The 14,488-nt window shown below is 37.6% G+C and overlaps 1 protein-coding gene across 4 annotated transcripts in view; it reads left to right on the top strand.

Annotated features, from left to right (window-relative positions):
* Positions 1-14,488, top strand: part of cep192 (centrosomal protein 192) — a 33,027-nt gene that overhangs the window by 4,491 nt on the left and 14,048 nt on the right. For 2 of the 4 annotated variants that reach the window (XM_088326302.1, XM_088326303.1), the window contains exons 4-26: positions 1,100-1,257; positions 1,432-1,493; positions 1,718-1,859; positions 2,105-2,220; positions 2,354-2,440; positions 2,511-2,663; positions 2,739-2,889; positions 5,408-5,592; positions 5,992-6,117; positions 6,214-6,363; positions 6,906-7,095; positions 7,200-7,346; positions 7,466-7,530; positions 7,909-8,130; positions 8,338-8,479; positions 8,598-8,677; positions 9,695-9,982; positions 10,062-10,893; positions 10,998-11,106; positions 11,992-12,139; positions 12,224-12,881; positions 13,979-14,185; positions 14,252-14,400. In XM_088326302.1, coding sequence (XP_088182428.1) covers positions 1,100-1,257; positions 1,432-1,493; positions 1,718-1,859; positions 2,105-2,220; positions 2,354-2,440; positions 2,511-2,663; positions 2,739-2,889; positions 5,408-5,592; positions 5,992-6,117; positions 6,214-6,363; positions 6,906-7,095; positions 7,200-7,346; positions 7,466-7,530; positions 7,909-8,130; positions 8,338-8,479; positions 8,598-8,677; positions 9,695-9,982; positions 10,062-10,893; positions 10,998-11,106; positions 11,992-12,139; positions 12,224-12,881; positions 13,979-14,185; positions 14,252-14,400 — 4,567 coding nt within the window. The remainder of the gene's footprint in view (positions 1-1,099; positions 1,258-1,431; positions 1,494-1,717; positions 1,860-2,104; positions 2,221-2,353; positions 2,441-2,510; positions 2,664-2,738; positions 2,890-5,407; positions 5,593-5,991; positions 6,118-6,213; positions 6,364-6,905; positions 7,096-7,199; positions 7,347-7,465; positions 7,531-7,908; positions 8,131-8,337; positions 8,480-8,597; positions 8,678-9,694; positions 9,983-10,061; positions 10,894-10,997; positions 11,107-11,991; positions 12,140-12,223; positions 12,882-13,978; positions 14,186-14,251; positions 14,401-14,488) is intronic. The other 2 variants (XM_088326304.1, XM_088326305.1) reach the window with 2 other exon arrangements.

Raw genomic sequence — 14,488 nt, 5'->3', positions numbered from 1 at the left:
TGCGTTTGAGGAAATTTAGATTTAAAATAATAATATTGGTATGGTATCAGAATTGAGATCGTTGTATCAGGGTTTATTTGTAATCAGCACCTTATTTTGTGTATTGCTGCAAAGCTTTATTGCCAAATATGTCAAAATACAGTCTCCAAGTGCCGCAGACTTGCATGCCTTACAGCAGAGCTGGGCAAATTTTATGGGTGGTTGGCTGAAATTTGACAGAAGGGACAGGAGAAAAAAAAAGTTTGAATGTAGATATTGTCTCGAATCCAATTACTCGCATTTTTCTCATATGGTCATAACTATTTAAAAAGAATGTATTTCCAATTAATGGCATTTTTTAATGTAATGTTTTTCTGTCATAGTATACCCAGTCATGCAAAAACTAAAAATGGAGAAAAAGTCTTATTAGAATAGCAGTAACAATATGCATTTTTTAATAAATAAAAGTGGATAGACACACATACATGTTCTATTTCATTTTTGTTTATTGACCATTTTATAAAAAAGTTTGGAAGTGCTCATAGTTGAGGCAAAATAATAAAATGTCCTTTTTTAAGCACCAAGTTTTATGTGCATTGAAACTTTAACAGGTTTTGATAAGTATCTTGATAAATAAAATAAATAGGTGATAGAAAAAACGGCAAGTACAGGTTTTCGATTGTTGGCCTTGCCATGAGCGTAGTACACAGAAGTGCTTTGTGAAGACAGTTTTTTTTAAGACACAAGAACTGAAGCAGGGGAAAACAGGGCACCAAATCAACACATTAACTCATTGTATTAATTATTATATATTATATTGTGATTTAGTTTAAAAACAATTTTTTTTTTTACATTTTTGTTTGGAGTGCCTGATTAAAAAAAAACCCTGGCCATAGTTTGCTCCACCCCTGCCTTCGAGGTTTCCCTCCTCAAACACTGCTGAATCAATCAAGATTGTTATATTTCTGCAGATATGGATGAGTATGGTGTATATGAGTAATGGAAACACACAGGGCAGTGCCTTTCAACTGTTTTTTACACCTTTGCTTTATTTGCAGGAGGCATTGTATGTTTTGTGCATTTTTCTACACTTTTTTTTTTTTTTTTTTTTTTTGTCTAGGGGCAATGCAGATGACTTTATTGCAGCACATCGTCTATCAAACATGCTGCTTAAGATTAATATGGACGAAAGTGCATCCATAATGCAAGGCTCCCACCTGGGTATTGGGCCCACACAGACAGGTCACGTCCAAGGCAGAGTCACTGAATTTCCAACAGGTAAGAGTGTCTTTACCCATATTCATGGATATTTCACATTATTCATGGAATACTTAATTGTGCCTGTATAATGTAAACTTTAATAATTATTAAAAACCCACTGAAGTGTATGCTTTAATTTACTTAAATCCCATTTTTTTCAATGACATACTGTAATGGGATGTTCTTTGCCAGATCTTTCAACAGGTCTCCTAACATTTGCCCAGTTGGGTGTCAAGGATGGTACAGATACAGAGGTATTTTTTAAATTTTATTGTAGTGATTTATTTCCACGTAAGCAACTTCAATTATATAACAAATTAAATTTCTGGCACCTAATGATAATTACATTTGGACCTGATAATGCTTAACTGTATGTCCAGTGAATGCTTGCAGATGGTAACAGAACAACCCAATATTTGAAACAAGCACCTGTCATTTATTAATATTTATATATATATATATATATAATACACTACAGGTGCAAACATTGCAATCCCCTGTTGAGAAGAAGAATGTGCCAAGTGAAGCAGTTGATAGTGACCCTTTCAATGACAGTGTGGCCAGTTTTTTGGCCAATGAAAAGCTCCTGTCTGTGGACAGTATAGAAAGTGACCTAACAGGTATGATAAATGCTTTCATATTTTCTCCAGTTTGTTTTTACAATTTTTTTAAATGATTTTTAATCAATGGGTGGAAGTGAGCAAACCCAATTATCCGAATGTAAAACTTTTTGTGAGGTGTATCCCAAAATAGATCGATTTATTTGAATTGTGCAGTATAGACTAAATCATTTGTGAAGAAGCCTTCTCAGGTTCAAAATGTTTTAATACGTCTGGTTTAATAATTGAGTCCGTTCAATTTTCAGATGATGAAATTGATTTGAACAATTTACCTGATGATGAGTTGGAGCTCTACTTCAAAAATCTTGTCCCTTCAGAAATGCAAAGGGGCACAGTTGAAGGCCAAGAGCTCCCTTCAACGGTAAGATCGAAAACATTTGATTTTCTGTCCTTTTTCATGCCGTTATGTATGCCTATCGGTAGTAAAGTAGTGTGGAAATGTCCACATTCCTTTCAAAATCGATTCCATATTTGTTAATTGGTGTATTTGTTAGATGATTCCTCAGTTGTGTGATGACCAATTAAAATCAAGTTCTTTAGAGACCGAACAATTCAGGCACCAGATTGAGGACTATGACCAGGTGAGCGTGAATAAATTTGACACCTGACTTTTGAAAGTATGAAAGTGTAGTCCTCCCCCTTTTTTTTCAGGAAAACTTTCAGATGCCAGTTGTTCGTCTGGCTGCCACTGGTATGGATTCCTATCCTGCCAGTGATGAGGACACTGAAGATGAGCTCGAGTCTGCTAGACAAAGTGGCACTTCAACTGGTACCCAGCTATTACCAAGCATCTCAAGACAGTTGGTGAGAAACCCATGAGCCAAATGCATTTGTAACACGTCATGTTTAAACTATCTATGGTGTGTGTCTTGTTTTCAGGTGGGTGAAAGTAATTGTCCCAGTTTTAGACCTGGTTTAGAAGGGGGGAGTTCTGATGATGTGTCATCAGTTGGTCTTAGTGGTCCACCTGTGTCTGGGATTGAACAAAGACGATCTGCCGAGGGACAGGTTATTAACTTTCCAGTTTCAGGTTCGTTAATGTTGTATGATATATCACTATTTACAGCATGTAGAAATTATTCGGCCAACTTTGAGATAATGTATGGCATAACATGTGGATTGTTAGGCTTTAAGTGTTTTTAGATTTATTTTACTTTGTGTTTTATTGTTGCATCATGTGATGGGTCGGATACAGTCAGCTATCGTTGTGGACAAACTTGTTTGGCTTTTTAAAGAATAAAGAACAGAAATAACTTGAATTAAGTGAATTATTGAAAGAAAATGAAAGAGTACTACACTCAAATTTGGTCAACTGACCTTAAAGGAGCTGTACAGTATTTTGAACTATTTTAAAGGTGCCTGCCACCTCTGGCTTATGCCATCATTGCAGCCTCTGTCAACCTCCTTCATCATGCGTGTGCAAGTACATGCATTTGTTAGATGAATGCGAATAAACATTTATATATATATATCTTTCTTGGGGTTTGGTTTGGCGTTTGGACTTTACTTAAAGGTACATTGTGTAATATTTGAGCACTAGATGTCATTGTATTGTCTAATGAAATGAAAACAGCATAGCAATAAGCTGCCAGACAAACATGGCGGCGACTATTAGGTATGGAGTCCCCTATCTAAGAGAGATACACATTTCTCGAGCTAAGAACATTTATAAAAATTAACATTGGTATGATAGTTCATGTTTTTCACTGATTAAAGATTTGTTTTGTGCCCCTAAGAGGCACTAAATATGACAAACTGTCTCTTCTCACTTTCACTATTTTAGTGCTACGCTAACAGTTACAAACAAAAAACCCGAGGAGTATTACATCAACAAAAGCTTATTCTTCAGCGCATATTATTTCTCCTTGTGATTTTTGATGATTCAATCATTTTATGAAATAATGTCAGAGCCTGTGTGCCATATCAACAAATATACCACTTTAAATCAGCCTCCCACAGTTACTTAAGATTGTCTAGGCTCATTTTGACCATAAATTTTAAATAATCATTTCAAAACAAGGTGCGAGTTATTTTGTAAAAATGTCACAAAACACTGCAAACAAGAAATCTACGGGTTTATTTACCCTTTGTGTGGAGTGCGCTGGGCAAAAGAGATCCGCCCGCCCAGAGGTGTTTACATTCTGTTTTCTGGGTTTTAATCATAAAATGAACATAAGATTATTTAATGAGCTTTTCATATACAGCAGGGGTGTCAAACTCATTTTAACTCGGGGGCCACACGATGGAACAAACATTCCGTCGGGGCCGGACTAGTGGATTAAAGAGAAAGCAAAAGAGATAAAGAAATAAGAGAAAAAGGGAGGGAAAAGGAGAGAGGGCAGGACAAAGAGAGAGAGAGAGACAGAGAGAGAGCGTGAGAAACAAAAGATAAAAAGTTGTGAAAGAGGGGGAAAAGAAAGGGAGAGAAAGAAAGAAATCCGAAGAGAAATAGAAAGACAGAAGGAGAGAAAAGAGAAAAGAAAATGCGAAGGGTATGAAGAGAGAAAGAGAAAAGGAACAAAGGAAGTTAGAGCAAAAGAAGTTAAAAAGACACAGGGAAAGAGACAAAGAGGAACAAAGGAAGAGAAAAAGTGAGACACTGAGAGTGAAAGAGACAGAGTGGGAGAAAAGGGGTGGAAGAGAGAGAGAGAGAGAGAGAGCATGAGAAACAAGAGATAAAAAGAGAAGTCGTGAGAGAGGGGGAAAGAAAGGGAGTGGAAGAAAGAAATCCAAAGAGAAATGGAAAGACAGAAGGAGAGAAAACAAAGCGCGAAGGGTATGAAAAGAGAAAGAGAAAAGGAAAAAAGGAAGTTAGAGCAAAAGAGGTTAAAAGACACAAAGAGCAACAAAGGAAGAGAAAAAGAGACACAGAGTGAACGAGACAGAGACAGAGTGGGAGAAAAGAGGTGGAAAAGAAATTGAGAGAGAGAAAGAAAAAGAAATAAATACAAGTACAGTGTCTTTGTTCTGAGGCACCTGGCTTTGGCAACATCAAGTTGACATATTTCAACCTGCAGCTTGTTTTTCTCTTGTGCTTCTCTGAATGTTGTTTCGCGGGCCGGATTTAATCCTTTAGTGGGCCTGATCTGGCCCGCGGGCTGCCTGTTTGACACCAGTGATATACAGGGTTCCATAGAGACAGCCAAAATGTGGTCTGTTGGTGTAACACAATGACTGTAGACTAGACTGATTCAAATAAAGTCCAAACAACAACCCAAACCCGCAATAAGATGAAAAAAGGTTTTATTTGAGTGCATATAAGAAATACATGTACTTGCCATGTTACACAAGCAGCTTGACTGAGGCTGCAATGATGACTTGAGCCAGAAAACGGCATTGCCAAGAAGAAATGGACAGCACCTTATAATGTTTCGAGTTGACATATGGGTCTGATGTTAACTGCAAAGTTAACATTGTCCACTGCCAGGTATGATTTTCTTACAACCATGCGCAATAGCATGCTCTATATGAAGTTCATTTGCTTTGCACTGGCAAAGAAGCTGAATGATGGTGGTTGTTTATTATTATTATTGATTTTCTCTAACCAGGGGATGGAGGTGGTGGTGATGGGAGCAGTGGAAGTGAAGAAAGTGGAAATGGAGTATTGACAACTTCTTTGTCAACAAATATTTCAACCACATATAATCTCCGTGGGTCAGGGATTTTGGCTGATGGTGTACCTTCCAGCATTTCTGCAGTACAAGGGAGGAACACAATGAGTACATATTCAGAGGTTAGTGTGATCGATTAGCCATGTTTTTTTTTTTTTTTTTTTTTTTTTTTTTTTTTTTTTTTTTTAATAACTTGAAAACATTTTTGTCAGAGAGGAGGAACAAATAGTCTGGCTCACTTCGCTAGTTGATAGGTTTGGATATTGTTCACAGTAATTGGTAATATTATTCTGTTACACATTTTACCTGCTCGTTTAGGATTCACCAACTCTGGTCATTGAAGCAACCCATCCAGAATGTTGTGAATGTTTACACTTTACACCGTCTAGCTGGGAAACATTTCAAACTTATTTCATTGGTTCATGGGCCCTTAGAGCCCAGAGTTTGTTGAGCACCGAGTTGACTAAAGTTTACTCAATTTTATTGCAGTGGTACTTTAGTGGCTTTTTTTCTTGTAACAGATGGGTGACCGTGTTGGGCCAGTTGGAACTGGGGAAGCAAACACCATTTCTAAATTTTCATTAGAGGGAAATAGAAAGGTATCTGCTGTGAACTGGAGCATGCTTATGGACAGACAGGAGGCATTGGTGCGTAGTATAACATGATAAAATGCTAATTATTCAAAATGGAATAAAACGATCAGTGTGTGTGTATGTCTCTAACAGTATACATATGGATTACAGGATGCCATGGAAAATAAAGATGCCGTAACCACAAATGGGCAATCCGACTCAATTTATGTGAAAAGTGAAGCTGAACCAAGGAGATCCTTTCAGTTAAAGTCCTCATTCCCCCAACTCAAAGTTACCCAGGATAACTTTCACTCATCAACGGTCCGAATATGCTTGAATGTTTATTTAAGACTATATATTGTAAGAATTTTGGTATATTGCATGTCAGGTTACGCAGCATATGCAATATTGCACTGTACATTTTTTGTGTGTTATATTTCATACTTGTAACATCTAAAGTAAGAGGGACACCATATAAATGGGTAGGCTACACATGGACACCAAAGATAACTATTTGGTGGTCCTTCCCTTCTTTCAGCAGTGATTTTTAGTATGAAAATATCTGATCAGCTTTCTTGCGTAGCTCTATATTAAGGTCAACTCTTGTTACTGAGTTATTTTTGCACGATGAAACATGATTTGGGCAGACTGTCACAGCTACAACATGTACAGACATGGATCACCATCTTGTTGCCTTATTCCCACCACCACATTCATCCACTTCCAGCCCATCAAGTGTGTGGACATTTGTGTTTAGCCATGTAGAGCTTGAAACTGTTAAATATTGGTCAACAAATTAGGTGAAAATAAAGCATATTACTGTAGTCATTGATTTATGCGGTTTTATAAACAACTTGATTTAGGTGCCGCCTTTGGGAAATTTACGAGCACCACATGGGAAGACCTCTGCAGTGGATCTTTCCGACGCTACAAGTGAGGAAGAAAATGATTATCTTAGTACGTCCCTGGAACCAAAATATTTCAGCCGGAGTTTCCAGGAAGAACAAAATTACAACTGGAATAATTGTCCAGACAAATCGGAATTTGAGCAAGGTTTGTGGTTTCACTAAAATAATGTGTTCTCATTGTAAAGTAAGATGTTATATGTAGCCCTTGCACTTAATTGTACACACTTATATTGAGATTTGTTTTTTTAGGTGACCAGGCCCAGCCTAGTGTAGTGTACAAGAATGAAGAAGGCCAGTGGGTCACAGATCTGGCTTATTATACTTCATTTGAAAAGGAGATGGACAAGACATTACAAAACAATGAACAATTTCAAACTGAGAATTTCGTATCCGCTGGTATGTATCATTTTGCTGCTATGTTCTAATGTGTGTTGTAGTCACTACCTAGACATATTGTTCATGCCGTAATGTCATGTCAAATTGTGCAAGATATTTGCTGTTTTGTTTGATTGCAGGTGATGCTTTAGAAAAGATTGCCAAAGATCAAGCACAATTTGAAAAAGAACACCAATTTATGCAGGTTTGGCTAAAAGAAGTGTGATGCATGCTTTATTCCCCTTAATACATTTTTTCCCGTTTTACTGGAAGATTAAAATAGTCGTAACTTTTTATGGTATGTGATGTTAATTTCATGAGTTTTTTTTTTGCATTAACACATGTGTTTCAGATATGATTTTAAGTGGAGGAATATTGTCACCATAAAATAATTGTTAAAAAAAATTAGACACCATTTAAAAGATGAATGTTTTCTGCCCACCTTTCGTTAGAGTTGGCACTCATGACATGATTCTGATTAGAATATTGAATTTCATTGTCAAGCTGAGTACTTTTTTAAAGCATGACCATACTACATCATTGTTCATCAAAGGTTTTCTTTCTGTTTTACTGAACTTTGCAGGAGGAACAAATTATATCAGCCAGCAGCAACACTGCCGATCAAAATGACTCTTGGAAAACTAATACCAGCAGCTATGTTTTAATGCGGGCTTCTCAAGTTTCCCCAGAGTTTAATCCAGGGGACCAAAGTTACTTGCGGCTCTCATTAGGGCAGTTTTTCCAACAACGTTCTGAAGCCCTGGGCTCTCTTGGCACTGATAATAACTTGGAAGGAATTAAACGGGTCAGTAATACCGTTGTAAGGTTCTGTTTGATTTAATTTTTGGGACTAAGCCAAATGACATGTTTAAGAAAAAAACTATCTACACATTAAAGCAAATACAGATGTAATGTCTCCAATAGTTATTGTGATATCAATACTGTTATTGCTGCTGGGAAGCGTAATCCTGTTTAAGGTCTAGCTTATATTTTGTTTTCTCCACTTCTACAGCCATCTTTTGGATATAACATTATTTCTCCTGAGAAGAGGGAACCTTTTGCACTAATTCGCCCCTCCAACTTCTCAATTCAAGAGAGCTCGCCTGAAAGTGACCCAGTTGAAATCGACGAAACGGATAAAACACTAAGTCCTGGTGAGTCTATAGTGTTAACTTGAGCACCTGGAGTATGTTTCCTTGATCAACATTATGGTTAAGATGGAATTGCATTAATGAGTCTTTGGTGCTGATTTATATCAATGCATTTTTATAGATCTGGACAAAACATTGGCGGTACCTAATGAAAGGGTGTCACCTAAGGAGAAGGCAGAACCTGGTTTGTGTGAACAGAAGGTACAAATCAACCTATAGACATTAATAAAAAAATAACAACAATTATCTTAATATTCTGTGTAGCGTAAAAAAAAAAAGATGACACATTTTCACATCCATAGGGTGTACCGTGTGAAAGGGCACAGTTTCTGTAGCTTGTTCTATTCTGTATTTAACACATACACAAAGAGTACACCACGTTTGGGCGCGGAAGCCTTCTGCTTGCGGCCGCATTACAACAGACGAGCATTAAGTGTCCCTATTTCAAAATACGAGGGAAGCGAAAGTTTTATTGTGGTTGATTTTAGTATTGATTGCGAAGTACAACACTCTGATTAAAAAAACTTAAAAAAAGAGATGGTGCTAAACAATTTGGCACTCACATTTTTTTTACCGGTAATCCAACACACAACCGTCAAAATCCTGGTCTTTTGTTTCTAACCAGACCAGCTTTGCTAAATTTTGTATCAAAAGGTTCGCTTTCTTCTCGCTCAGTATTGCGTTCAGAGTAACTTTAGGAAAGCTTGAACAACAATCCTGTCCAAGCGCCGTCAATCCATTCTTTTTGTAATCGGCTGTGAATTTCTGCGCCACCATAGTCCTGGTATGGTTGAAAAAATTAGTTTCATGAAAGCACCAAGATGATAAGAATACCTTTCAAATTGCTAGAAACGCTATGGCGTTAGCATCTATAAGTGGTACTTTCACCACTTTAATAAAATTCACTTTTGTTTTGAATTCTAAAATTATCATTTTGCATTTAAAGAGACAGTATATTGCACTTAAGGACTATATAATTAGTGACCAAAATTTTGTCAATGTGACAATGTGGTGTCTGCCCCTGTTACCATTAATTTACAAAATATGGTTAAGTCGCAAAACAAATTGTCATTTTGGATACGCTGAATATTTGTCATTCTTTCCATCCAGACTTATTTTTTAAAAAATTGACAATTTGAATAACAAATTGCTGGCTACAAACCAATCCAAACGTGTAAGGAGTTAAAATCCTCATCATCATGTAAATTATCTTTTTAGGATCATAATGCCATTGAAGCACCGCTGGACTGCAAGGAGGCTCCTGTGTCTGCGCCAAAAATGAGTGATCAGAGCTATGCATCACCTCAAAATGACACTAGCAATCTTATGCTGAGTATCAGCACAATTGCATCAGCCATTGCAGATGCTTCCATCCGGACTGACCCATCACAGCTAGCCGCCATGATCATGGAGTTGTCTAAGAAAAGTAGGGGGAAAAATCAGGCTAAATCCTCAGAACCCAAAAAACTCTGTAAATTGTCATTGGAAACTTCGCCAGACCAACATGTGAGGCCTTTTGACATGAATCATATGTACTCGAGATATATGTATTATTTATTGCAAGATATTTTCTTCTTTATTTTAGGGCAACCACAATGAAGATAACAATGGAATATCATTCCCTCAACAGACAAATACATTTGTTGAAGACCAAGAATCCTTTGACATTGAGAAATACCTTGGGAATAACTCGTCTGGCTCTGGCGATACATCAGTAGTTGATAATACTACCTTTGACCTCACTGTTTGGGCTAACAAAATTGGCCAATCTCAAAGGACCCAGTCAGGATATGAGGAAAAAAGTACAACTAAACAAATTTACAATGAAACGGGTCTCAAAAAAGAGGACACAAGAATAGAGCCAACAATCAAGACTAGCTCCTCCAAAATAGCTAAGACAAACACAATCCCTTGTGGTGACAAGCTTGCTCTAAAAAGTTCAAATCCTTGTTCGTCAGTCAGTGGGGCGAACACTTTGGAACAGAGGAAAGCTTTGGTGCACACTGGCCTTGCAAAAAATACTACATTTGATGTCAGTGTGTGTCACACTGAAAAAACGATGAGTAACCCTGTGATGACATCCATTTTTGAAACTAAACTAAAAGAATTAGATGAAAAACAAACCTCAATTGGATGCCCACCCGGTGCAAAAGAGTCCGCTTCTCAGGACACCCTTTCCTCTTTGGGGTCGATTAAACAGCAGTCATATCTTCCATGTCATAAAGGTTCTTCTGCTCCTGCACGAAGGATGAGTGCCACTGTCCAGCCACAGTGTGTTAGACAGAGTGCCGGTAACTCTCCAGGCAGGAAAACTCCAACTGAAATCCTCAAGGCTGTTCCTCAGTCAAACTGTACTATTGAAAAACAAATTGACGCTCCCCTGCAAATCCCTCCATTCCCAGGCAACGGTGGATCTGGTGAGTAAAAGTTCGAGTTTGAATAATAGGGTTGATCTACGGCCATATGTGCTTTTCTCTTTTTGATCAAGGGTAACTAAATTAGTGTGGCTATTTGTTTACAGAAATGCCTACGGAAGCTTGTGTGGAAGAGACTCTGTGTAACTTCAGGCCATCCACTTCTCCCCTAACTCACTCATCTCCCAGTCACAAGTCCCCAACCAAAGATAATAGGTTCTGTATTAATTTAAAAGGATGCATAAGCAAAGTTTTAAATCACAAAATAATTTATGCCAATTATATATAACTCTTGAGTGGCCAAGGCAGGCAACTGAGAGCATAGTACAGTTAATAAGTCGGCCACCTCCGGTGGCGTACCGAAATATTTCATTTATGCATCTATGGTTGAAGAAAGCATAGGAACGTAAATATTTGAGAGAGCAAAATAATATGCTCAATTTATTGATTAAATAAAAAGAGAAGTAAATGTCAAGGGAAATGATCCACTGGTATTAATGCCTCAAACATATAAGGGATAGTTTATTGAAATTGTCTATTTGATTGCCTAGGTACATTCTTCAGAGTTCTTGACAAAATCTGACTTTTTATGAGCAATTGTATTTTTAAATTATTTTGCATTTGTTATATTTTGTGTAAAGAATAAAAATAATTTGGGGAAATGCTTAAATTTTATTTTTGGGTTTTCAAGTAATGAAAAGTACTTACATTTTGGGTTAAGTGCTTGTAGACGCTTAAAATTGTTGCAATGTTTTACAAGTAACAAGTCTGCTTCAAAATGACGCTTACACTGCTTTCTGGTGGCTTTGTTTTGCCATTGCATTTTTTCTTCCTTCGTTATTTCTTGCAACTGGCGTTTGTTTGTATGGCATGGTGCTATAAAGCAGTGATTTTCAACCACTGTGCCGAGACACACTAGTGTGCCGTGAGAGATCGTCACGTCTGCCGTCAAACATTATCCAATGTCACATTTTAAAATTTAAAATTTTACTAAACATTTATGAATCATTTTCTGCAAATATTATGTCATTGTCGGGTGTCTGTGCTGTAAAAACATGGGGGTCAACCTTTCTTTTTTGTTTTTTGGTGTGTCCTCTGCAGTCTTGTGTCAGCCAGTGGCAATTTGGCAGGTGAGCTGCCAAGTAACAACCTTTCCCCTAATGCAAGCTGCTCTAGCCCCAGTCTTAGCAGGCTCACATACATCTCAAGGAGTGATTCCACTGTTCTACCAACACCTGGAGGACAAAAGGTACTATATTATTTAATTGATATAGTAATTCAACTTAATTACAGTTTGAACTAACGGCTTCCATTTATTTATTTATTTTCTCAGAATGATTCTACCATGGCACTCAGTACCACAATTGTCAGATTTAGTCCAACGCCGCCTGTCGAACAAATCCCACAGATTGATGAGAAATTAACCAGCAATTTCCAAATTCCTGAAGTGCAGTCAAAGCACTCAAAAAACCTGGAACATCTACCAGCTCAGCAGTATAAAATTCCCCAGCCCTTGTGTGGGAGCATTGGCTGTACTCGCAGCCACAGTCAATGTAGCTGTGGCAGTCCTGGCCGTAAAACTGTCGGTTTTTCAGAAAACCACGGCAAATCCAAGGACCAAACAAAATCCAATGTAAAGCAGTTCACCAAAGCTGACTCGGGTCATATTACTAATTCACTCATTCCACAGACTGGCAACACAGCAGCTCCTCAGACCTCTGAAAAATGGATAGCTGCGAATTCAGGACCATCATTATTTCCTGGTGGACTGAGCTTTCCCCAGTCGTACTTAACAGAAGGACTAAACTATGGGCCTATAAACTTTAAGCCTTCGTATCCTGGCTTGATTGACTATCCCCTCCGAGGAGATATGCCGGGCCTCTTGGCAGGTCCCCTCGTTAATTCCGGGCAGTATTTAGGACCTGATGCACAAATAAATCCTGCTGTCTATCATGTGGGAACAGGAACTGGTGGCTTCCATGTGTCTTCAGGCAGGTGTTTGATTCATTATTATTTATGCCTAAATTTTATGGGACTGTGGTCAAAAGTGGATTCATCAGTCTATTTTAAAGGGACTTTGAATATTTAGTTCCTCCTAGTGGTTATGAATATAACTATAAAAATCAGTGCTATATTAATATGATTAAGCAAAAATACAGGAACTATCATAATAACATGGTTTTTTTTTTTTAATATTCGTAGGTTAAGATATTTGTATTTATAACATGAGGCTCACCTAGAGGGAGATGACATGATTGTCCGCCATCTTACTGCTGAGTTGGGGAAATAAAAAACATTGAAGGGCTGAGCAAAAAGAGATTTTGCGGTTTGAGCACTTTTAAGTCTCTGGTTTTTAATCTTCCTTGTGCTTTTTGGTTGTACTTAACAATACCGCAAAATCTAGTTGTCAAATATTACCATTTAAGTTCTCTGGTTTGTGAGATACTCTACCTGTGTCTAAAATGCCAACATAAGTTAAGACATTGCTATCTTCATTTTGCACAACTTCAAGAAAGCGCCACCATTCATTTTAAAGTAGTTTTTTTTAGATTTGATGTAGGGATTGATTCAAAATATTGATACACAAATATCAATATGAAAAAAACTAGCCACGGCAGCAATTATCCCCTCCCGCACTATTTGCCACAGAGCTACTGACTCAAATGAGAAGGGCCACAAGCCATTTTGTTTTTGCAAAATTATATACAGAGTGCCCGATTCGCAAATGCAAATATGCGTGGAAGCCGTACCCCACTAATTATAAACATCCAACACGCGTTTATTTGAAGATTGAGCAATATTTAGATAGTTCAGCAATATCTCTAATACAAATGCAAAGACTTGTGAATTTAAAGCACGTTTGTACATTTAATTTACTGCCGAAGCAATGAAATTGTCAATAACTCCACACAAATCGTGTTTTTTTTAAAAAAAAAAAACACTTTAAGCCCCAAATTTTATGAAAACCTTTAGTCAACAAGTGTAATTTTGTACATATGATTAATTAATGGTACTTAAGTATTGCTTTAACTGTTGTGATTTTTTTGGGGGGGGCTTTGTTTTAATGTAACTTCTTTGCGTATTAAAGATGTGTCCAATGGTGAGCCAACTTTCAGGCAGCGGCACATCCACCCCACAGCACAACCTTTAGGCATCCTGCCCATCATTCCTGCCACTGCACCCCTTCACTTTCCTAGATCCACTCAAGGCCATCCTGACATTGGCCTCCTGGAAAACCTCTACAGCCGAAACGGTGGAGTACCAATGATGTCTAGTTGTCTTGATGAGCTAAGAGGTAAAGTTTGACTTTCACTATGATTTGACTGCAAGTGCTTTTTTAAAATTTGTTTTCTGTCTTCAGTTCAAGTGGTGGTTCCTGAGGAGCTGCAATTTCCTCACGCCTGTTGTGTGGGAATCGCATCCCAGACCTCCTTAAACCTCTTCAACCCCTCTGAAAAATGGCAGCAAGTGTCCATCTCAGTTACAAGTTTGTCCATAGATGGAGAAAAGGTACATTTATTTGTGACAAATGTGAATTATGTTATTACTGACAACTGATAGATGTTCCTTAAAGTTTTAAACAGACACTACCGTTCAA

This window comes from Urocampus carinirostris, chromosome 2 (assembly GCF_059441175.1).
Source record: "Urocampus carinirostris isolate Australia breed hairy pipefish chromosome 2, RoL_Ucar_1.0, whole genome shotgun sequence".
Taxonomy (NCBI): Eukaryota; Metazoa; Chordata; class Actinopteri; order Syngnathiformes; family Syngnathidae; genus Urocampus; species Urocampus carinirostris.
The sequence above is the reverse complement of the archived record's forward strand: the minus strand, read 5'-3'. Positions and strand labels throughout refer to the sequence as shown.